Below are 25,684 nucleotides of genomic sequence, written 5' to 3'. Positions count from 1 at the left end.
CTTCCTGCTTCACAGACTAATTTTACCAGCTTTAAAGTGTTGGCATGGCTAAGGAGCCAGAATTACACTCAGTGAACCAAGCCTTTGTCCAGCAAAGTTAACAGGAACGACGTGGATTTCCCAAGGACAAGAATTAGCTTGCTCTGTAAGTAACAGCTGATACAATACTTTTTTTCACCTTTTTTGTTCACATCTTCCTCTGTATGGCTTGTTTCTATTTGTCTAGCTGGAGAAGACTATATACTATAGAAAACCACATGCCAGTGAAAAGTAATTTCCTCAAGGGAATCCACCTTTATATTTCATGTTGACTTACTGATTTGATTTTCTCTTATTATTTTAAGGCCTCTAAAAACAAACAGATTTCTTAAAGAGCAATGCACAGGGGAATAAATCAAACCATAATAAACAATTTTGAAAATGTTTCCCATACATTCAAAAAAGGTAACCTGTTTTTTCCACTCTATTCCTATACGAATCTTGTTTATCTTCTGATTTCAGCCTTGAAGCAGCTATCAAGTCTACTGCACATATTACAATTTAAAAAAAACCCTGATCCCACTGTCACATTGCAGAGGAAATGTCAGTGAGACAACTTAATCTGTTAGTAAAAATAGCACTTTTCATAAAATAACTGGTCTTCATAAACAATACTGTGTTATTATCATGGTATTTTCATGTATTAAACCTTTGTTACAGTAATGATATGTAATTAATAATAAAATAAGTATTTTCAATTTTCTTGCATAAAAGAGGACAGTGCTAGTTAAGTATGCCTTAATGACTCCATCACAGATGTTCTAAACTGGTACTAACTACAAAAGACTACAACAAAAAAAGATTAAAAAAAAGTCTTAATTATTGAGGAATACAACAACTAACAAGAGTTATTACGCTTGCACTTTCACTTAAAACAAGAAACTAATCTGTGACTTGAGACACATTTCACCAAAGATGTAATTTGATTGTAGAACCTTCAATATTTGGAAGAGTGAATCAGGAAAACAAAAACCTGAATTGGGCTTTGAGGCTGGAACTAAACTTACAAGTCTGCAGTTAGCTACAACAATGAAAAAACCCAGCCTTTTTCCCCCCTCGTGTACACTTCAGGTGCTTCATGCAAGTCACTCATATAAAATAAGGAACCCCATAATGTGTTTTTCACTAAATCTGAGTAACTGCAGAACAGAACATTTTAAATATCCAGTGTTTTTCAATGGGAATAATTTCCTATGGCTACTATTATTCACAATTACTAGTGATTTTCTACTTGCACGTTGTTATGCCCTTCACTTGCTAATTGCCTTTTTTATTATTGTATTGAAGTATGTTGCTTGTTAAAACACATCATGCTGAGTTAAATAATAGTGACTGCAGCTGCCCTCATCTTTAATATAAGTGAAGATAAAACTGCCTTGGAAAGAGACTGAAGTCTTCACAGCTCTGGCCTCAGGCCAGGGCTGGGTTTGGTTTTAAAGTCTACTCTGCTTTGAATAGAATTTGGCATACCCTCTGGCCTCTTTGCAAGCTTCCAGAATTGCTAACTCCAGTTCTGGTAAATAAGGTCAATTTGAAAATACTCAAACCTAAGTGTACTGAGAAAAAAAACCTGCTATGCAGCCCTAAATTAGTGAAGTAGATCCTAAGCAAGCGGCCAGCTGACTGGCACACTTAGCATTTAAATTAACTACAAATATCTGTATTTTATCTATCTGCTATATATATATATACTCCAGCAACAGGAAACAAACCAATAAAGAACAAACTAGCATCCTTTTTTGCTACTCTTAATCCGATTACAAGAAAGCAAAATTCACAGAAATGGACTGCAAAACTTTCCTGTCCCACTGGCTTTGATGATGATTTGTACTGCTCATGCGACTTGCTCAATGCTTTTAGATAATTTGAGGCAATATCAAACACAGAAAAGGACATGGTTCATTTTATTCTAAAATTATTAAATAAGAGAAGATATCCTATAAACTTTTTTTTAAACTGTAATATCACAGTTGTTGCTTTTTATGTAAGACTTGGTGGAAAACAATTGTAGTTTTTTCAGAAGAAAACTTTAAGATCTTCTTTTACTGTTTATGGTTCTTTTTGATTCCAGATGGATCAAAAATTTAACTGTTGGTTATAATTAATCCACATGATACTTTAAAGCATTGAAATATTGTGATTTCAAACATAAAAGACATAAATATATGCATATATAATATATTAAAAACCATATTAAAATCACTTTATATGCCCATCTCCCTTGAGAAGAATCTTTGGGTTTTTTAATTAAAAAATAGGAGGGGGAAGAAAAAAGGCTGTAACACTAGAGAACTAGTTTTAACACCATGCCATGCATGCAGGTAGTATTTCTACCTTCTTTTCATTAATAAAGACAGGCATTGCACTAGATATTCAGGCAAATTACTTATTGGAGGCATAGCTGCATGTGTTCAGATTCTGTGGATTCAGATCCAGATTCTGTAAGACATCAAATCCCAGGGTAAAAGCTGCCACCAAAAAAGGGTCATTGACCAGCTCCTCTATATGTGAATCAATATAAGCACTTGGCAGACCTCAGCTATAAAAGCAGTACATGAAAGAGCTCATCTGGCAAGAGCAAGGTCCTAAAGCCAGCAGTAACAACTGATGTCAATCCCATGAACTCACACAGGGAAGAGTGGACAAAAGTAACAAATATAGTGACATGCAAACTGTGGTGCAACACACAGGAACTTTAAAAGTGTAAAAGCTCAAAGTTTCAGAAAAAAACCCCAGAAATTCAAGTAAACATTACAATGTAAATTCAGGCTCCATACACGTACTTGCCAATGTAAAGATAAACTTTGTGATCAAGGGTGGTGGTGGGGCGGTAGCATTTTGTTGTTGTTCTTATTTGTTTAAAGGAAGCATGACTACTGCTCATCTCATACAAGAGCTGGTTTTACTGTGAGGTTCTGCCATGGACTTGCATTTGCTACTGGTGTTGAGGCCCCTGCCTCAGGAGTTGGGATGCAGGTAGAATAGAGGCTGGGAGCTGCAGGAGAAAGGACAATCATACACCTGAGACAGGTGGAGCCCATCCCACATGACTATCTTCTAGCTTTATGCAGGTCCTTTCACCCAAAGACTTGCCACAGAAATGTGCAGTCCTTATTTTATAGAAGCACTGGCTTGACAGCCTGAAGGCTAATTAATAAAGGTTCATTCACATTTATTGTCTAAGACAATGGGATTTTTAAATATGTTTCACCATGTTTTATACTTTAAAAGACAAGTCACACTGTAGACACCTCAATTTGAGAGCCTTTAATCACCAGACTATGGGTATCTGTGTGTTAGTTCCACATGTGTAAATGTAAGTAAACACTGTTGTTCTGTTTCTCCATATAGTGATAAATTACTCAGGTATTGCAACAATAAACATGAGGAGACCCATAAAAACTTCATGTGTGGGGTGGAGGGCTGTGACATATAAGTAAATACACATTTATTATCATATGGCACTGTTAAATTTTTAACAAGCAGATCAACACAAAATATTGAACTATTTTGTGCACCACACCAGACAAAGCTCTCAAAAAAATCAGACAGCCTTCAATTAAACACAAATTTAAACCAGAGGAAATAAAACTGAGACCTTAATTCAGAAATGTCTCAGTTGTCAAGAATCTGGAACTATGAGAACATTCTTTCATGGCAGCTCTCATACCTCATTTTCTCCTTACACAGCGCTTGCCTCCCAGGCAAGGCATATCCATAGACTGAAGTAAACAGTCATCTACAACTCAAACACCCAGCCCTCAATTACACAGCATCTTAATTCATACCAAAGCTGTGAATATAAATCTTGAAACATTCATGTTGCACGTTCAGACTGAACTTATACCTAAAGATGTGTTCCATTCTGTGCCTAAATCAAGATACAATCAAACCTAAATCTCAGCTGGGAAGCAACAAGGAACAACATCTTAAACCAAGCCATGTCTGATAAAAGAGAACACACTCTGCTCTGCTCGTGTGTGGAGTCAAAATTAATTAGCTGAAGACACTGGTAAAGGAATGGTGTTTTGCTCCCTAGGAGTTCTAAACAAGCAGCCAGGGTAGTGACCTATTTAGCCCAGGCTTGGAAACAAGCACAAGCCTGTCATTGCAAACATCCGTTATTAGCCTCTTATTAAACAGAAGAGACGACAAATCTGCTATGTTCTCGATAGTCTGCTCTGAAATGGAAACCAAGGAGGAAGATAGTGATCTAGGAGAGGGGCTGTGCTTAAAAACCTGGTATGTGAATCAGGGTACCAGAAATTAGCATGAAAATACTGACTCCCCTATACACAATAATTTTGAGTGCTTTAGAACATTTCTGCACAGTACTCCGCAGGCAGGCCCAGGCTTGCTTTGTGCATGATCCAAGCCAGGTCAGATGCAGGCTGGCTCTGAAGCACAAGACATGCAGCTAGGCTGGAACAGTGGTGAGTCTAAAGTAAAACATCCCTGTCCCTTCCCTTAGCACAATTTGTGAACTTGGACCCAGAATTGCACACAACTGTGGTTCAGATTGGGCTTGTGTCCACCTGATGCAGCAGCAAAGACCTGAAGCCCCCCAAAGCAATCCTCTACCCCTTGCCTGCTACATTGCTAGCTCTGCACAGCACTGGAGCACCACTGACTTTAAATTGTTACCTGAAATTAATTGCCAACAGAACTCAGTCACAGAGTCCAAAACGAAATAAATGAATGAGTGTCTCTGTTGATTACGACCACAGTTCTGGCACACTTTCATAATGAAATTAAGCAAACATTAACTTCTGCAGGGTCAGATATTCTTACAGCTTCTAGTTCTGTTTTGCTTATCGTGTATTTTGTTCCTAGTAGGGTCAGATTCACTGAGCAACATTAATACTGTTCTGTATGCTGGAATTGAAATAATATTAAAAGAAAACATTGTTCTGTATTTTTATAAATAGATCTTGATAGAATTCACTAAAAAATTGTTTTTAAGAAATTGCCATGGAAGTAAGATTCCAAAAGTAACACTCTGGGGGTCATTTTGAACTAAGTGGACTTGTTCTGAAAATGTTCAAGTCTTAAATTTTTACTTTTGTCCGTCATTTTGTTTAAGGCAAAAACATCTGTAGAAGCTAAATTCTGCATTCTCACTGATGGAAAATTGGCCATTTATTTCTGAAAAAAAAAAAAATAATCCATAGAAATGTTTAAATTGTTCCCAGAAGAACACAAGGAGAGTCACACTGGTTCAGGCTAGTGATCAATTTAATGAAACCTGTTGATGGGAAAAGCAAGTTCATGAGTAATTAATTTTGCCTTGTCTTACCACGATGCTATTGGCATTGCCAAAATGAAAGATTTAATGGTATAAGGTTCACATGCTGCTCAAAATACAAATAATTTGAGGACAAAGAATGCAAAAGATCTTGCCAATTTTATTATGCACATTGAAATGAAAAAGCTTTAAAACCTGATCATACCAGGATATTTCCCTAAGGACAAGGCATGACCCTTGCATTATGCTTATTGGCAGATTTAAACATCTTAGTCAAATTCCTGAAATAATAAAAAGTTGGACAAACTTCTTCTAAAAAATAGGGCTAAATCCTTTTTTGTTGAAACCGCTTCTCAAGCCATCAGTATGGTATCTTAAGGAGAACTGAGTTTCAGAAGCTTTATAAGATCATAAGGTAGAAAAAACCATACAATTCTGTAATAACAATGATATTCAACAACAATAACTGTACAGCCAAGAACATGGTTTATAATTTATACAATTTAATAAAAGAAATGCCAAAACACTGGCTTCTACTTTAAAATACTGCCTTATGTGGTACAGTAACAATTTTAGACCTAAAGTACATATTTTTATTTTTAAAGTAGACTAATGAGAAAATTTTCTCTCAGTTGATGTGATATCAGAGAAAACTGCAATTTATATAAATGCATCTCTGTCTTCAAATTTTCTGCAAGATACGATTCAGCAAAAGAAGTGAACAGACTTGTAGATGGTTAATCAGCTAAGATTTAATGGTCTATGACACCAGAAGTGGAGAACCAAGACATCCAGTGTTCACTTCCAGTCTTAAAAAATTCACAAACCTACATAAGCTGAATTATATGTAGGAACCATGTTCATATATTTGGTATCAAGAGCTAAATAATTTACCCTTCTGCTTATAAAAAAAGGCTTTTTCATTTAAATTTGGGTTAAGGTTCCAAACATGGGTCTAGTTTCCTTTTTCTGTGAGAGATTTGGGCATTGTCTGGCACCTGATAAGTTCCTTCTTACAGAGATAATTCTTATTGTAATCAATCCACTTCTCAGAACTTAACGATTTTCTTAATAAAAAAAGGCATTTTAAAAAGATTTAATTCCAACTTTCAAAAAAACATGACTATAGCTAGCTATCATAAAAGCATGGACATTAGAGTTATGCGCAGTATCAGTCACACCTATGCTGTATAGTCCATATACTCTCTATTACTTACTGCCACATCTTTCAAAGATCACTTCAAGCTAGCTGCCACTGCATCACTCAGCCCACTGAACAAACCACCAGATCCTTTCCAAAAATCACTGTTTTCTATGAACTTTCCTGTTGATATGTACTGCATTCTTTGCTCCTATGTGTATGACCTTGGATATGGTTGCATGAAAATATTTTTTTTCTTTTTAAGAGAAGACAATCTACAAAATGTTGTGAGAAGACTGTTCTTCGAGACAGAACTGATGCAGTAATACCCAATATTTTTCTGAGCAATGATTTTGCATTTACTCCTAAGTCTGATGAAACTGTCAAATGGCATCAGACTTATGACCACCTTCCATAAAATGCTACAGGAACTACTTTTCTAGTTCCTAATCCTTTTGACATATGCCATCCTGACGATGCCCAGTACTATTTTTTAGTTAGATTGCAGGTCATAATTTTTAACACCATGTGGATTGCATCTAACCAATTACTTTTCTTATTATATGTGATTTCATTTGATTTCAATGCAATCTTAATATAAATTCTTTAGAAATTAAGTAACTATTATACATAGACACTACAGAAATCTGTAGCTAACTAGAAGAGTTCAATAATATTTCTGTGCTTCCTAGTCTAGCAATGTGCCTGCAGGTCCAGAGAACCTTCCAGCCTTTCAAGGAAACTGTATCATGCATGATACGTGTATTCACGGATTAAGCAGTGCTTATTATCTATTACTTTAATAACTTACCCATAACCCAACTCTATCACACTAAACTTTTCAAGACATTCAGAATAAACAGTCTCAGCCTGACCAAGGACCCATTGGTATCATTGGAGTCTTTCACGATTACTCAGGTGGTCTTTGGAACAGATTCACTCTCATCGGGTTGTTGACAAAATGATGGTTGTTGGAAAATAATGATTTCAAATGTTATCAACCGATCATTCTTACCGATTTAACGCAAAAGCATAATGAAATTTAATGTTGTGTTGATCAGCCAGATCGCAGGTAGGAAGCATTTCTAGTGTTTCTACCAGCTTCACCATAGCATCATAGTCCTGGTATGAATTAAAAAAAAAAAAGAAAAAATTAAAGCCAAAAGAAAATAAACTGAAAGCAGAAGAAAGCATCACTACAACGTATCATGACTGCTGGACAGTATCTCAGGTGACTGTTCCTGGAAAAGTCAGTGACACAGACTCTGGGTAAGGAATTAAACAGGGATTTTGTCTGTCCACATCAGTACTTGCCTCTTCCTCACCTCAATGCCATGGCCCAAATCATGGAATCCCTCTGGCCAGTTTGATGGATTACACTCCCAGCACCAGGAAAAAGACGTGACAAGTCTGGCTCTTTCAGGCCTTATTAAGGACCTCTGATAAATGACACTTCATCAGATTGTCACAGACTCAACCACAGTTCATTCTGCCATGTGTCAGCCGTTTGTGCGTTCATTTTGGCTTCTCAGGGGTAACCTGCACATACACTGCTGAAGAGGCCAGTTTACTGACACCACAAATGGCCTCACATTACTTAATTTGTTGATTCAAAACTGTTCCAAGATGTTTTCGTTTCTCAAGGGAGAAGACCTTTCAAAAGAATGCAAATGATCACCAGGGCCAATCAAAATGAAGCTGAATAAAGTGCTGCAGGAAAATATGCATCTCAGATCAGTTGGGTAGTGCAGGATAATGTGGTCACCCACTTCTCTCATGACCCATTTACACTAATGAAATAACCAACTTAGCTCCTGATGGAAAAAAAATGTCAATGGAATTGTTGGAAGTATACTTCAAAAGGAATGTCAAACACAAACTGTCAGATTGGAAATACAGGCTGTGTTTTAGCAAAAACAGAACTTACTTTAAAAATAAAATCAAGAAAAAAAGATGCAGCTATATTTTAAAAATAAGTTAGTGTTTGTCTGCATGACAGTTCTCAACTTAGGCACCTTTGGCCAATACAATGGTCAAAAGAAATGTACTTTCTTCATTTCTAAATATATCTGACTATAGGAGCGAGAGAGGAAAGGGAGGGAAGGGAAAAGAAAACTTTTTGCTTCAGATTTTTCTCTCTCTCTCTTTTTTTTTTTTTTTTTTTTTTTAAAGGAGGTTAAAATCAATGAAAAACAAAAGGAGGAGACCTCAGGAAGTCACCTAATTGGTGTCTCTTGTTCATAGGGAAAATAAGTAAGAGTCTAAGGCCCCTTAAGTTGCCCAACAGACAAGTCAAGCTGTTAAACAATGTAACAATTTAGTGTCAGTTTTGAATCACTGTTTAACAAACAATGAAGTACAACAAAACAAGCAAGCAAAAATCCCATGATAAAATAATCTTCCTTAGTCTTTAGGAACATACCTGAATATCTCTGTAAGAAAGAAGCAGGTTTATGACTATGTCAGAAGTCAGCACTTCAGTATTATCCATACGAAGCTTAATCCTGGCCAGCTCCTTCGCCAGTTCATCTCCTTGGTACTTTTCTCTAGCTTTTCTAATATCATTTAGCAGTGTTTCTTTATAATAGGCACTAAAGAAAAAAAAAAAAGATAGACATATGGGAAGAAGACTGTTAGATGCTTCCTATGAAACACGGTTATATTTCTAATAAAAAGCACAATTTCTAATAAAAAGTACCATTTTCTCAGTGAGTTGCACATCAAACATTTCCACGTTTTTCCTTAACTCACCATAAATATTCCACCTTACCCCATCTCAGACTGTGGGGATAGGTATCAATGTGTTTATAACCAGGACTGTGAGGTAATTTTATCACCACAGTAAAATTGGGGCATTTGTTTGCCCCATTACTGACCACAACAGATGTGGTACTTGGTAACCTAAAGGCAGCTGGAATAATTGGGATAATAAAGTGTCACAGAGATGAAAGACCAATGTGATGTAAAGAGGAGGTACGTGACTTTATCATGAATGGAAGAGGCTTGCAAACAAAGAAAGTAAAACAAAAATAAGCCACCAAAAGCTGATTTAATTGCAATCTGTTTGATGAACATAATATAGAATGTAGGTAGGATCTACGTAAAAGCCCCCAGTAAGTGCACCTTATTTATGCTAACGTCAGTGCACAACACAATACCGGAGCTTTTGTAGAATAAAAAAAATAAAAAATCATATATAAGTTATCAATATGACAGTTATAAACAACCTGGACAGGCTACTTAGGGGTAACTTTTATCTGGAGCAGCTTATGGAATCTCTAGTTTGGAAGTTAGCAGATGTCAGCGGACAGATACTCAAGCGCATACAACGCATTTTTGTTTACAAATGAGTACTGCAAAGTATTCAACTTTGCTTAGCATAAGCCCTACACATGGCAAACAAAACTAAAGCTCTCTGTCCCATATACATTATATCTTACATATAACATGTAAGATATGCTTATAATACAAAGCAGCAAGGTCACAGTAAGCATTATTTGAAAGCTTTTAATAGTTGTTTTACTGTCAGCAGAGGTTGGGCCTAATTCACCATAGATTTCCAACCTCAGGTTTCTATCCAGCATTGCCTTCTACCAGCCTAATCACAGTTAGTTCTTCTTGTGCTAACCAAACGAAATGGGGAGAATGGGGTAATGTTTTTCAAAGCATCCAAATGATTTAGGAATAGGAATCTCACTTTCAAGAATTATGCAACACTTAACCTCTTCAAACTTATTCAAGCTTTTGGCAGGAATGAGGGATCATCTAGCTATATCTTCCTCTTCACTGGGATTTACCACAACAATGTCTAAGTCTGCAGCTGTACAAACACCTCTTTCAGGCACTTCAGCCTGAAAATGAGAAAAAGAAGAGGCTTTACTATAGGACTTCACAACACAATTATCAAACCAAAATCATCCACAACCCTGGTCATAAACATCAGAGATGAAGTATACAGGTAGCTTTGGTCAGCTGGTGCCCAGAGCACCATTTCACAATGACACAAACACTAAGTGGTACCAAAATTTACTACTAACAGGACCAACTGTGCTACTAGTTTCATGAGTCTGCACTGCTAAGTACAGCTCTCCTATATGCTGACCAACTCTACTGAGTATGCTGACCAACTCTATTGAGTTTCTGCCTCTCCTCTTGTCCTTTCCTCAAAGTGGGCTGGTGTCACCTGCATGTAGCCTCCCCTTTAGCACTGTTTTGGAGAAGTGGGAGGCACCCTGTGCTTCTTCAGGCCAGCAATATTCCAGCCACTGCCCAGCAAGGTGCCAGAGAATAGCAGGCCTACCATGGATGGAGGTGTAAAGGAAAAGGTGTGTGCGGAGAGGGTCATCTGTGTGGTCCTAAGAGTGGGACCAGGTGAGAAAAAGAGTTTTTTAGATGGCAATGGGGAAAGAGAAAGATATCAGAAGGCACTCAGTCCTACCTCACACTTCAGAATGCTAGGAAAAAGAAAACCTAGAAGCTCAGTCTCTTCCAGTGTTTTTCCAGAAATACAAACAAAACCAGACTAGCTGCAGGGTATAGGGTGAGCAATCAAGAAAGAGACACTTCCATCTTCAGCCCCAATCCTCAAAACTCCAACAGTCGCTTGCAGAAGTAGGTGAACAGTATCATGTTTATTCGGTGATATCAGAAGGCTAATGTTAAAAACCAAACCAAAAAAAAAAACCAGACCATGGAAGTTACATTTGATTACCCATTACTGCAATACATATATATACACTTATTTGGTGACAGTCTTTGGCTTTGAGCTCTATGAAGAGGCTGTGATCTCATCTCCTATTACAAACTGATGCACTGTAATTTATCCTTAAGCACTTTACCTTACCCATGGACCAACTTTGCTTACGTCAATCAATTTCTAGCATAACATGGTTAGTTAACTGCAACAGTTGCAGGACATCACTGCAGGAACCAGTAAAGTTAGCAGCTTCTTTTAGCACTATATAAAGTGCAGTGAAAAAATAAATGCTATTAGAGATTCTGCATCTTTTTTCATAACATTAAAAAGAGACTATCAAAGATTCTGGGGGTGTATGTGTTGTAAAATTACCATGATGTAACATGAACATCCTTGAGAAGGCTGATAAACTTGTCCACCAGTGGGACACAAAGTGGCCCCAGGATATTGTCCCAGTTGGGTTGTATGTACTCAGAAGCTCTTCGTTGGGCATCACTTTCACAGCAAAAGTAGTCAGCACAAGGTGTGACAATATATGGAATAAAATAATAATTGCCACTGGAAGCCTAAAAGAAAAACAGGCACAGTTTAGAAAATAAATTAAAGTGAAAACATGCTTGTATATACGCAGAATCTTTTACTGTCAGACAAAACAGCTAGATTAGGACTGGTGCACTCTGAAGCTTTAGCACAGTGCAAGCATTAAACTCAAGGAATTTTCCATGGAAGAGTTACAATATTAGCAAGGGTGATGAATAAGGGTCCAGCTCTGTTAAGCAGCAATACAACAAAACTGTTCAGTTTTTTAATGTGATGCACAGACCCCAATAGGGTCTGACAGTTACAAGCTAACCTTCTGCTCCCAGATTTGTGGGGTCAGAGATATACTTGCATCCTCTCAGCTCACTCTGTGCTAGGAAGGATATGATGCATAGCTCCCCACAAAGAGAGAGAGATACAGAAACAGAGGCATTGGAAAGACTAAACATTAGAGATGTTTAATCCACAGGAGTCTACAAAACATTTGCTGCATGCTGCCATCAGACACCAAACCAACCAACCAACCAACGAACCTTTGACATGTTTTGTAATATATTTAAGACTTCTAACACAACATTCTAAAAGTAAACCCCAAAAATTCTTAATATGGCACATTAAAAAAAAAGTAAACATGATCAAGGTGCTGAAAGCGGAGAGGAAACTGGAAATGCCCTTCAAAGCACAAGACCAGCAACTTCAGTCTCCAACTCCTGAGCAAGTCCCTCAAAACCAGAAACTGCAAAACCACAGCTACTAGAAGTACCAGTACCCCATCTGGAGCTACAGTAATTCTCTGTTGTTAAAAAAACAAAAGTAAACTGCATTCCAGAGTAACTAGATAGGAACACTGACACATGAAGATGTGTCAGTATGACACATCTAACACAATCAACTACCAATAAATGCCCTTCAACTGCCACCTTGGGGATATCAAGGCATCAAACATGTACAGCAAAATCATACCTTTAATTTTTTCGTATCATCTAAGCCTGCAGTAAAGCCGTAGCCATTTAAAGAGACCTTAAACAATTGGAGAACACTGAGATGATGGGAAGAATGGATATGAAGATGGCATATTTTTATATGCATTAATAAAATAGACAAGAGAAACAAGAAATAAACTGTTCATAGAAAGTTAACAATGTAGGGCATGTAGTTACTAAAAATAGAGATGGAAAAAAACCTGTATCAGTACATTCTGTTGCTGAACTGAGTCTGTAAGGATTTAGAATTTTAAATTATTTCTAATAGATAAAGATCAAGCCACATTCTTTCCTCATAAACCCTATAGTACAGTGTCTCTGTTGTAACAATATAATTATCTGTTGCAGTGTTATCTTTACTTCCTACTAAAAAAGTTGGAAAAATTGCAACCCAAACCACCAGTATGTTAAAACAATTTAGTCTCGGGTTTATTCAAATAAATACTCAGTTCAGTGCAATACAAAAGCTGCTTGTATATAAACTTTATTCCTAAACCTGTTCTTGCAATGGAAAGAAAAAATCCAATTTGAAAGTATGATGTATCTTGTCACACAAAGAGAACTGCAATTATCTACTGAAAAAGCAAAGTAATTTTCAGAAAAAAACCTAAATGACATGTGAAACATTGTATTAATCTTATTCAGCCACCATCTCATCTATTTGACTTTGATTTCTCACCTCTTTTTGGATACTGAAATGCATGCAATTAAAAACATATTTTTATCAATAACAGATGGATTTTTGTGTGCTGAAGCCAGGAACCTCATATATATTTGAGCACATCACCTTGTCTGAAAAGCAACCAGCTCCAATTTTCCGGTTTCTTCTGTCCAATATTTGCATACAATAAATTATAAAGCCCCTTCACACATGGTGTGTGGCCTTTCTAATAGAGCCTTTCTTATCTTCACTATGTAAAATATGAGTTCTGTCCATCTACTTTTCTTACGCTATCAAGAGTTAAAGATAGCTAAAAATATAATCTTTGCTTCTTCTGATTGTCTACTGAAGGATGCTGGACTCTGACACCGAAAGCAAATCGTGAAAATTACTGTCCTGTTATACACCAACTGTTGCTTTTTAAAATAATGAATAAATGGCACAGGTATGTATGAAATAACATATGGTAATTCTAGCTGCAAATATATACAATCTATAACTTATGACTTAATTGTAATAGAATTATAACTTCATAGCTTATAGACTGCATGCTGAGTTGCTTTATATCAGGATTAGTAGTTAAGCCATTTTTATTGTCTTATTTTGAGAAATTTTTAGGTTACAATTACAAAAAAACAAGTAGACTGGAGAAAAAAAAAAAAGTCCTCAGTAACTCATCTTTCAGTAAATAATATATACCCATTATGCTAGCAACGAAACTTATTATATTCAATCACAACTTTAAAATTTATCACAAAAAGAACCAAAACCCTGCCCCCCTCCCCACCGCAGGAAATAACTGCAAGTAAGTTGAGAAAGGGACTTTCCTCAAGGGAGCATGGCTAAAGGAATTACTAAGTACAGAGCCAAGCCTTTGCTGAAGAGCTGCCAAGTTAGGACCACTTTGGCCATTTTTAGGCTCTAGGCAAAACAGGTGAGATGTAGAGTGTTTTTTGTCTTAAAATACTCCTTTAAACATTTTGCTAATGCTGTTAAAAGTAAACTTTTGACCATAATAATGTAAAGGGGTTTTTGAATTGTACTGCCGCTACAGTTATTTTGGTGCAACTCTCACTTGGTGGCAGAGACACTACATTAGAATTAAAGGGTGGTTTTGGGTTTTTTTTCAGATAAATAATGTCGAGTAAAATCTCTGCATTTTCAGAGAGGGAATTATGCCCACAGCTAATAGCACAATTATTTCACTTGAGCCATGCAGGCCATTTTGCCACTTATTCATGCATCAAGAGTATGAGGAGTGCTTACCCTAACTTACAAAGCAGTTGGAAGGAAAAGATGTAAGATAACAGAAAATGAATTGCATTCACTCAAAGAGGTCACAAACTTCTGAGTGTTCAGGGAGTTTAATCCACTACTGTCTTAAGAATTAAGGTTTTCACAGAAGTTTTCTGTGACATCAAATTCCTACCTATCTTCTGATACATGTGTCTAAGAAGATATAAACTTAAAAAAATACTCTGTATATTCAAATTTAGAACAGAAAATACAGTTATGTAAAGACTGAGAAGAGAGATTATGACAAACCAAACATTCTAAATGTTTGAGATTTATCTTGCAAGGAACAAGTACTCCAACATTACAATCTCTTTGAAGGAAAGACCCTGCCAAGCACGGTCCTTAAAGTATCCTTATACATTTTTAAATGCCTAGAAACACAGTAATAAGATGGCATATCTATTCAACAGAAAACAGATTTAAAGTGATACATCCTTTGCCTATCAGATTACAGATAATCCGTATTCAGGAGGTACTTGAACCAAAAGAAAAGGTTTGTGGTTGGCAACCTATTCCAAATTGAAATAAAACAATGAAGAGGAAAACACCACCAAAAAACAGCATAAGAATCAAAAAGACAGACATGACACATGAATAGAGATATGATTAAAGAAAGAAACAACAGAAAATGAATATAGGTATTTATAGCAAGTCCATATTTACAAGGCCAAAAAAAAAAAGTGCAATACTTTGCCACCCAGAATGTAAAATTTCTCTGTCTACATGACTTAGTTGTCTATAGATATCTTGTGTCATCATTAAGGTGCTTTCAAGTCTTAGTTATATGAACCTGTCGGACTCATTGTCTGATTAGTTAACTATAATCCAACCACTACAAGTATGTATCCCTTGAGATAGTAACATTTCCATAAAAACTAACTTACAGAAATTAATTTTAAAAGCCTTAGTTTTCATTATGTCAATATTAACAGTGTCCTAATTTATGATTGGAAACATTAGAGGTAATATTTACTGGGTTACCCATTGCCTTTGTACTGTTCTTCTCCCCAAAAGAAAAATGATTGTCTGTATGTAAAACGTTCTTACTCCTCTTTCATTCTGTGCCCTTTTGCAAACCCTTTTAATACTTCGGCTGCCTCAGGCTTTTTTAGAAATATATATTAAATGACCATATAATACAAACTTTTATATATTGTAAAATAGTCAGAAAATAAAAAATAGAAAGTTAGTCTTCAATACTGCTTCTTCAGATTATTAAATTCATATAATATAATCGTACTTTGGAGTCTTGGCTCTCATTTCAGTCCATTGGGGCTACTAAATTGGAGATTATGAGTCCAAATGCCAAAATCTTTCTATTTTGTTTTCTTAAAAGTTCATTGCCTTGAAACAGCAGATAGAGTCTAATTTATACAGCTACTGAAACTCTGAAGAGACTTTCTGCCAATTACAATAAAAATTGATTTTTCAACATAAAAATTCCTTGTGGCAAGGGATAAATTGCAGTCCTGTTCCCTTTAGATCAAGAAGAGTTTTTGCTAATGACTCCTCCATGGCCCAAACATTATTCTCTGCTTACTCTAAGAGCTACTACAGGATTTAAGGAAAAAAAACAAACAAAAAAACCACAACAAAAAACCAAAACCACCCCCCCCCCAAAAAAAAAAAACAAACAAAAAAACCCCACCCACCACATTTAAATACCTGAAAATACTACATCAGGCCCACAGGCCTAAATATACTGTAATAAACCTTTTCACTTAATAATCAGCTTAATTTTTTAAAAATATCTTCCCTGAAAGCAATTAACAGGGTTATTCAAATTTCTTCAGGCATACCATTAATTAAAGAAAATTTAACTTTTAAGTCTTTCTCCTTATACTCTGTACTTGCCATAATAGTTTTTCCAGAGTGGGAAGTTTTAGTTAGTATTTTCAATGCCACATTCAAACAAACTGAAAGGATCCAAGTATGTATCTCAAACCATGCGTAACCAATGCCAGATCTATTGCCAGAAGGACCGTACATTTTCCTTCCTGACTCCAGCGGTTTTTAAAAAGCCCCTTGTGCACTCTTTTCTTCACTCAATCTTCGACTTTTTTTATGCAACATTCCTTAAGATTCTGTAAAGGGAGAGGAAATTTCCCTATTGGGAAAAATTATCAAGGATAGCAACAAAATATTGCACCAAAACAGAACAACTTTCCCATGGATTTTGTCTATTACATTGGTTTGGGGGCATATTTTTTTTAAGCATTTTTTTCTTTAGAAATTCCTTGAAGCTTCATTTCTCTTGTAAACCAATGCTTATCTGACATCTAAGGAAACTCCAAAGCACAAGCCCATTTTCCATAGATAAATTTATTTTCCTGTACCCTATAGTCCAGTAGCATCCCCTGTACCCTCAAATCTTAATTTTTCTATGACACAGTAAACAAACTGTTCTGCAAGACTGCACATTTGCAATTTATTTTATCAAAAATAATTTTGACAGCAACTAGAAAGCTGTGCATACATCCTCAGTAAAATTAGCAGAAAATAGTCCTCAAAGCTCAGAGCAGCTCTATAGAAGGAAACCTAACTGATGGGACACAGAATCTTGACCTTGAATTTTATGCCAGGGCAATTCTTTCTTGGGAACTGAACTCTCACAGCCAGTAATTCTTTCCTTTTGTATCCAGGTATGCAATAAATTATCAATACAGAATTTTAATTGCTTGTTTGTGGGAGTCAAGTAGAACTGAATCACATTCCCCATCTTATCTCTGAAAACTGCATTCCTGAATGGCAGAAGAAAGGAGGGAAATTCTACCTTACACTCTTTTTTTCAGACAGTAAATTATTAAATCTCTCAGACTCACATCACCACAGCATGCTGCTGTATAATTCTTGCTGTTAGATCAGCTGTAATCAGGCCAAATCTCAAATGAATTCCTGGCCTTTTTTCTATGCATTTTCTTCAGCTTTATGTCCAGTTTCCTTGCTCTTGCCTCCTCCTTGATGCTGAATTAGAATAACATTTTCTTTACAAGGAAAACATCCATTTTCTTCAAGGTTTACTTGTAATATATGGAAGAAAATCACCCCAGACAATACACTAGACATTCATCTTCTCTGCATCTTTAACATGGCTCCACATCTGTTCCATGCTACGATTTTTTTGCACTTCTGTACATGACTTGAGATTTGCAGGATAAATAGCAAAGGTGAGGGCAAGGAAACCTTAGAGAAATCTCCAAGCTACAGCAGCCAGCACAGAAGGTTTTGGTTGTGCTGCTGGAAAACTGGTGTGCTGTGCCTGGTAGCAATCTCTGCTGCCCCCCTTCCCTTATACGCAGTGCATATGCATGGACATAGAGCTTATAAGGCACAGAGAGGACTTCTCTTCATAAAACCAGCCATGGTACTCTTGTGGCTGCCTCTGGGTTGGAGGAAGGCTTAGCAGATCAAGTACCTATCTTCTTTCCTACATGTCTCCGGACCCTAATGAAGAGTGTATTTAGGCTCTTTCTGCTGTTCCACAGCTATGTGAGAGGCATACCCACACTTTTGAATCAGGAAAAGTGAAAGGAAAACACAAAACCCTAGTAAACAGGTATTAACTATTCAGCATTTAAACTGAAATGGTTATGAAGCTATGTACTTGATTGGACACAGTAGTTCGCACCAGTTCTGTACCTACTTAACTAGTACAGCAACCCTCATTAGCAGTTAACTTAAAAGACAACATTGCCCCTGTGATTGTAGAATATTTAACCAGCAATGAAGCAGTGGCACCAGAGTGGGGCAGGGGCAAACTACAAGCCTCTCATGATCTGAAAGGAGGGGGGAGGGGGGGGGGGGGGCAGAATTGTCTAGTTGAAGTCAACTTCAACTTATAAAACCAAAGTTTTAACATATTAACTGTTCAGCTTGCTAATTAGTTTGTTGTAAATTCTGATTTAAAAACCCCAACTGATAGAAGAATGCAATATGGGAGCACATTTATCTAATTAAAGCAGCTACAAACAACTTCAAATAGCACAGAAGGGTCTAAGAATCCATACCTGGTATTTCAAGTCTTTTATTTTTTCCTCACTGTATTTTATTCACAATTCAGTATTCTTTAAGCACTTGAAGAGAGTGGATTAGGCAGGCAATCCCTCCTTTTTATAGGAGGGATCAGGATCCTAGTTTCAGAATCCTTCCCCACCCCTTTTGCTAGCCACATGGTGTTTACAGGTCTAATACCAGGCCCTGCTGTGGAAACCATGTCACCAGATCCATCTTTTCTTCTCTTCCTTGTCAAGGTCAATACCTCCCTCTGTGGGAGAAAGTCTGCTAGAAGAAAAGATTGCAGGCTGCTAATCTGATCATGCTAGGCTGAACCTCCATCCTCCTTGCTTTTACTCCATTTCTGGAATTGCCACCAAATGGCTCAGTCACAATTGTCCCTCTTGCTCTGGAGGGGGAAAAACATGCTTGTGACATTTTGATCATCCACCAGTTGGACAGTAGCATTCGCAAGCAAACCTGCCTCATTCTGAGGTCCCCCCTCACAGACCTACAGACCACTAAAAGTACTTCACACCCCACAGGTGAAACTAGTTCAAAAATCACAAGACAGAGGAAAAGGACCTGGATTTACTCTTGTGCTCAACATGATCTATCTTTAGCCTATATGCACCACTGTGGCCAAGTATAAACAGCAGCTCAAAATAAACAGCTGTGACTAATGCATTATTTCTTCTAGTTCTCTTTAGCAAAGTCTAAGAATATTATTTTAGTGCTGCTCAATATTATTTAGAAGAAAATAAAAGTATATGGTGAACACTGCGAAACAGAAAGAATAAATGAAAGTTTAAGATTTTTGCAAATTCAACAGTCATCAGAATTACAGTGTAAAATTCTTAATGAAAATAACTACTGACATGATGTGAAGTATGACAAAATATATAACTACAACATCGTGGCATATTGCAATAAGCCTAGAATAACCACTAAATTTATCTTATTCAGGCTTACTTACTTGGTTGGTTTTACTTGCATTAAGGGTAAGAATGTTTTTACTTTGGGAAATAAGTTCTTGCATTCTAAGCAAAACTGGTGAATTTCTGAGGAAGAGGATGGGTATATAGTAGCTAAAGCGTTTGAGATACAAAAGTAAGTCCTGTTAAGGCATCACACACACATATGCATTTGCACAACTGGGTGAAAGAGGGAGAAAGAGACTGAATTTCTGCGTTTCTATTTTGATCTATCAACCTACATACATGTCTACTGGCACTAGATAGTTTTCTAGAACTTAAAAAGGAACTTCTAAAGAAAAGTATTTTTTTTTAATCTAGCTTTACTTTGGAAAGGTAGTCAACAATATTTCCACTAGTTTGAATTGTATACGGGTAAAACAGAGTTCCTTCAATCACACAGAGGATATATATGTTTGGCAGCTTTGTTGTTAGAATTACTTCAAGTGTAGTATCCTCATTTTGTGTTTTAAAATGAATGTGGATTTAATACTTACTGTGTTTTTCTGAGATGCCATATCCTGTAGGGAGGGCGGGAGGGAAGAGGAGAATAAAAATGTTTATTCATTTTTACTGGGAAATATTATTTCCAATAAAAATATCATACATATATGTACACACACACATATATAGACACAGATATGTTCCAAGTAAAGGGACAGAACAGCATCAAGAAAAGTCTTAGTAGTTCATGTTAAGAAAAAATTAACAAATCAGAGAAGAAATCTATTTAAAGTGCTCAGAAGATGAAGCAAGTTGTACTTGCCAGTAATTGGAGCTGGCACTCCACATACCCAGTCACACTCTGGACATTTGTTAAACAAAAGCATTCAAAGCTGAAGATTATTTTTTTTCTCTGAAAGAGTATCCTTGAGTCGCCTAGGTCCCTTTCCTACCTGGATGGGCACAGAACAACACACTCCTCCTACACCGTAGTTCTTCTCCCCTCAAAATCTAACGAGAGATATAGAAACTCTGAGGCAGGTGATAAACTAATGGGCATGTAAACCAGACCTCAGAGATTTCCAGTTGCTGGTAAGTAACTTCCTCCTCCTCCTAGTGATGACTTACACGTCCAATGAACACTGCTTGGTGAAACTAAAAAGATTTCCAGGTAAGCCATGCTACAAATGTTAGACACAGAGTTGTTTCTAAGCCAGGTTACTGGTATAATTTAATTGTGTTCTGGAAACCTAAGATGATTCTACATGAGCAACTTCATATCTGACAACCACTGCACAGAAATTATTGTCCTCATGCTCTCTTTTCCTTAACAACAGACAAAATATCAGGGGCCATCTAAGAGGTTTAGTTCTGCAAATATGACCCTCTTGAAATCTGGATTACATGTTCTTTCATATGCTTGGAATTAGGTTGGTTTGGAAAAAACATTGGTGGAACCAAAGAGAGAACTCCTGGGAGAATTTCAGGATGGGTCCTAAGAGATAAGCTATATAAAGTCAGGCTGCCTGAACTTCACAGATCTTCCAGCAGAAGTAATAGTAGTCATGAATACTGCCTTTATAACACTTAGGCTAACCACCCTTAAAAGCAATGCACAGCAACTGAGATCCAAGTAATGAATTCCTGAGGGAAAGGGAGAAAAACCTGAACAAATTAGTCATAAACCTGAGAATAAAGAAACACCAGCAAATGCTTAAAAATACATATTAAGGTACTAAAACCTACCTAAACAGAATTACTGATTAACTTAAACTCCTTCAGCCCTACCAAATACCTCAGAACAAAAGTGATGGAAGGGTTAGACATCTGAAATATCACAGAGCTGAAGAATTAGTATGTCTACCTGGCTAAGCCAGCATATCCAGAAGAGCTTTACCTACTGCAGGAAAAGATCTTTCTCGGCAGGGAGAATCACTTTTCTAAGAGCTACCCAGCACCTATTCCATGAAATGTTTTATGAAAGACCCCAAGAACAATCCCTGTCTACCTTCTGATGTATACCTAAGAAAGGTGTATTAGCATATATGATGGTATCCAACACTGAACTGGGGCTCAATTGCAGAAGCAGTATCAAGGACATCAGAGTAGGACTGAACAATCTCCCAGCACCCTGCTTAAACTACTCTAGCACTTGCTTCAGAGCGTCTCTTCTACTTGGTTCCAGCAACTTAAATCAAGCCTTCTGATTCCAAACAAGATATACTAGGGGTCTACACAGACCAAGGAGGTTGTGCAAACAACTGGGAGATGAGGAATAAATCAGTGACACTGACAGAGTTTCTAGCAGAAGAGACATGAAGGCAGAAAATAGCTTTTCCAGCCTTAAGTGACACAGACACGCCCCAATGTTCCCAAGTCCCCAGATTTGTCCTTGAGCTTTACATCCTTAGCAAAAAAAGCCCCAGAACTGACAGTGCAAAGATTTGCCAGTTCTGAAAACAATCCATCTGAAGATCCAACCCATGGATGGATGTAAGCCTGGAGGTCATTCAGCACTCCAGTTAGGGAGCAGGTGCTTGCACATGTGCTTGGCATAAAGTACAGAAATCAAAGCCATCCGCTGAGGTCCTCACTGGGCAGAGACAAATAGAAGATGACTAGACTGTGCTTCCCAAACTCAGGCACATCCTTGGGAGAACCAAGTTGATCAGAATATCTGAGTGACAGCATAAAAGAAAGGTAAAATTGTGTTAATGAAAAATAAAAATAAAAGATCTCTTTGCAGTCAGGTGTATTACCAGTGCAGGATGAAAAGCTGTATGCCTGCCCACCCAGAGTAGTTGGAGGAATGGAAGGCATGCAAGTATGCCTTAGCGCATATCCGTATGGATAACCTCTTTGAGCAAAGAGCGTGAGAGGCTTTTGCCTGTGTAAGACTGAATTCTTGTGATGCTAGGTCACTCAGAATGTGAATGTGTATGTGGATCACCACCTGAAGAAAGGAAGTATGGGGTACTAGACACAGAGTAAAATCAATGACATTGAGAGCAGGAAAAGAAAAGCTGTGACAGAACAAAGCTTTTCTGGGAAAAGAGGGATTCTCATACAAAATTAAGATTAAACTTAATATTCTTATAGGATCAAGAGAGGCTGGAGAATTCCAAAAAGGATTTTTGGACATTGGTGCGTGAAAAATATAAAGTAGTAAGAGACAGTAACTCAAAATAAGGAAAAAACCACAAAGCTTGAACAATGTTGCTCTCAGTGAAGGCAGCAAGAAAATGAATGATATTAAAGGCAGCAGTAGGTGATGATACAGAGCATAAAAGTGTAAATGCCATCTAAAACAAAGAGAACCTGCACTAAGAAAAAAAGAACCATCCACAATATATGACTTGCATGCAGAACATCATTTCAGGACTTAACATGTATAGCATGTATTATCCTACTATAAAAACGAACAACAAGGCTATAAAAAGATTTGGTGAGGATCTTTCCCCGTCCCCCCCTTAAAACAGCAATAAAAAGGAAACTCCTGTAGTCTCAGCTGCTCAGCACTTAGGAGATACAAACTTCATCTGACAGAAGTGCTTCAATAGTAGGAGTAAGCTGCAATACAGCCCTTGTTCAAGGGTTGTTATTATACCGGCCATAGCATTTTTTAACATGTACGCTATTTAAATGAGAAAGAAAGGTAAAAAAAAAAAAAAATCAGACCTGCATTCTCATTCCAAGTCTAACCATCTGAAGCAAAATCAGTACCATACTATGGATCTTTTCTTATAAACAAGCTTTTATACTATTCTAACCATACTGGTTTTGCTAGCAGCTGTTTTTCTTAGAATGATTTTGTTATGTAGCAATCAGGAAATCACATTCAATGGAAGTTTCAGAAAAACACAAACATTTGCAGGATCAGGTTTTTACAAATATTTCTGAAATGAAGCAGAGTTTGAAGTGAGAACCTTACTTTGAGAGACTGAGCCGTGTCAGCATCAGTGTCATGGTAGAGTATAACATTATTAGCCATGTCAAAGCTTTCACGCACGCCAAGATGGTAGAACAGTGATGGTTGCTTGGAAATATCACTCATGTCCACAACTGCAACATCTGAAATGAGAGAGGGAGGGAGGAAAGCGCTAAAAAAAAATAAAAATCTTAAAACCATTTTTATTCTTATACAGGATTTAAAATAAATCCTGAATTTATACATATATTTGGACAGACAAAATCAATATATTCAAATTAGGATCATTTTCTCACAGTACAAGTAAATTTTACCATTCATATGAAAAATAAGAACCTACCCAGGAAATTAACAGAGTGTTACACTAACTGGGTGGCAGAGTTTATGAATTCTGCTTGAGGTTGTGGAATTACTGCATCAGTAATACCTCAGGGGAAGAAGCAGTTCTGCATTTGCTCTTTGAACTGGGCCTGACAGCCTGGACACCCAACAAGATGGAAGACTCCAAGCCTTCAGGTGGAACCTCTAAGAACAATAATGAAGCAGAAAATTAGGGAAAACTGCAAGACCAGATTTATCTTAAGAGGCTGAGATGTGAAGAACAGGAAATTCCTAAACAGTAGAAAAAGAAATGACTGTGACCTTAAAAGCTACAGGGAAGATGCTCAGTAGTGCAGGAATGAGGGGGTTCAACCACAAGCAGCCAGAGCAAGACTTCCACTGCTCTTGGGTAGTATTTTCAGTCAGAAAAGGAAGGAAAAAAATTTCTGTCTGTGGAAGATGACTTATATAGAGAGCTAAAGAGAAATACCGCCTAGTGTGCAGAACAGCTGAAATACAGGCAAAAGATTCTGAATTCACCATTTAGCTCTCATATAAGCCTAAAGGCCAGAGAGAAGAAGTAACTGGAGAAGACAACATGTAACACTCAGATTTTTTCCTTGATCCCTGTAACCTCTACACTAACTAAGAAAATTTTGCTTTAAAGCTTTTTAAAGGTCTGTATCTATATGTCTGTCTGCTTTCACCATTGTGGAACAGATGGATGAACTTAAACCCAAAGTATTCATAAGACTAGAGCCTTGGCATTGAAACCACTGGGGAGTCTGACGTTCAAAACAGATTTGAGAGACTCAGTGCAGCTGGGTAGTAAATCCTGCATCTCTGAAGGGGGAACAGTCAGTGTCTGTACCTATGGGGAATGACAGAGAAGGGTGAAGGGGTCTGTTGTGTAAGATCTAAACACAGCAGCCAGTTTACCTGTGCTTCACCAATGTTACACATAACAAGAATTGATACTCCATACTTAGTATGCAAGTTCTTGGAAAAGTCTGCAATGAATATACACTCCTGCACAATTCTATCAGTCTATGCTAACACACCACACTGGGGTCAGCCAGTCCCTCTGGTTACTAACAGACTCACTGTTAAAGCACAAGGAATGTTTTGAGTCCAGAGATAATGACCTGCCTTAAAACCTAACCATCACCATTTAAGAGAGGGGAAAAAAACACACCAAAAAAACCCACAAACCCAACCCAAAAGTCAACAAAACAAGCAAGCAAGCAACACAAAAAATCCAAGCACACCTTCCTTTCCCCCAAAAACCCAAAACTCCAACACAAAATGATGGCCGAATGAGAAAATCCCCTTATTCCTGTGGAACTTCGGATCCTGCACCATTTACTGATGATCCTTCCAGTTCCTGTTTAGCCACTTCTCTACAGCATGGACAAAATTCTTAGTATACTGCACAGTGTAGGGTCACACAAACAGAGCAGGCTTGAAGCAGTAAACCCCAGCTCCATAAACACATCCAAATGTAGATTACCCCAATATTACAAAATCATTTTGGAAAACATATATATTCTATAAAACAAAAGTTAAGACAAACTAACGAGCAGACCTAGAATCAGATACCATCTGGGGGGGGGGGGGGGGGGGGGGAAATCAAGTCGAAGAGCTTGGACTGTTTTTAGCACCTGTATAAACTGATTTTGTGGAATGAGAGTGCTGTGAATTCAAAATCACCATCCTGGTAGGAGAATTCAGACAATGTGTTCATGTAGCACACAGATACTGCATTTTACGATAAAATGTGAGCAATGATCCATAACAAAGTTTATCAAAACAAGGCTATACATAGTTCATTGCCCCATGTAGTAGTTTACAACTGAAATTTGTCTTCTATTGACTACTGCTAGGTAACAATGTAAGTAGTATCAGAAAAATATTGAACGGACAT

At 37.2% G+C, this 25,684-nt stretch overlaps 1 protein-coding gene across 2 annotated transcripts in view; it reads right to left on the bottom strand.

The window, feature by feature from the left end:
* MAP3K15 (mitogen-activated protein kinase kinase kinase 15) overlaps positions 1 to 25,684 on the bottom strand; it is a 100,707-nt gene that overhangs the window by 39,557 nt on the left and 35,466 nt on the right. For both annotated transcript variants that reach the window (XM_080377611.1, XM_080377612.1), the window contains exons 2-6: positions 23,443 to 23,582; positions 20,066 to 20,089; positions 11,494 to 11,687; positions 8,848 to 9,016; positions 7,441 to 7,547 (exon numbers count right to left, since the gene is read on the bottom strand). In XM_080377611.1, coding sequence (XP_080233737.1) covers positions 7,441 to 7,547; positions 8,848 to 9,016; positions 11,494 to 11,687; positions 20,066 to 20,089; positions 23,443 to 23,582 — 634 coding nt within the window. The remainder of the gene's footprint in view (positions 1 to 7,440; positions 7,548 to 8,847; positions 9,017 to 11,493; positions 11,688 to 20,065; positions 20,090 to 23,442; positions 23,583 to 25,684) is intronic.

The sequence above is a fragment of the Falco punctatus genome (genome assembly GCF_963210335.1).
Source record: "Falco punctatus genome assembly, chromosome: 2".
NCBI lineage: Eukaryota > Metazoa > Chordata > Aves > Falconiformes > Falconidae > Falco > Falco punctatus.
The sequence above is the reverse complement of the archived record's forward strand: the minus strand, read 5'-3'. Positions and strand labels throughout refer to the sequence as shown.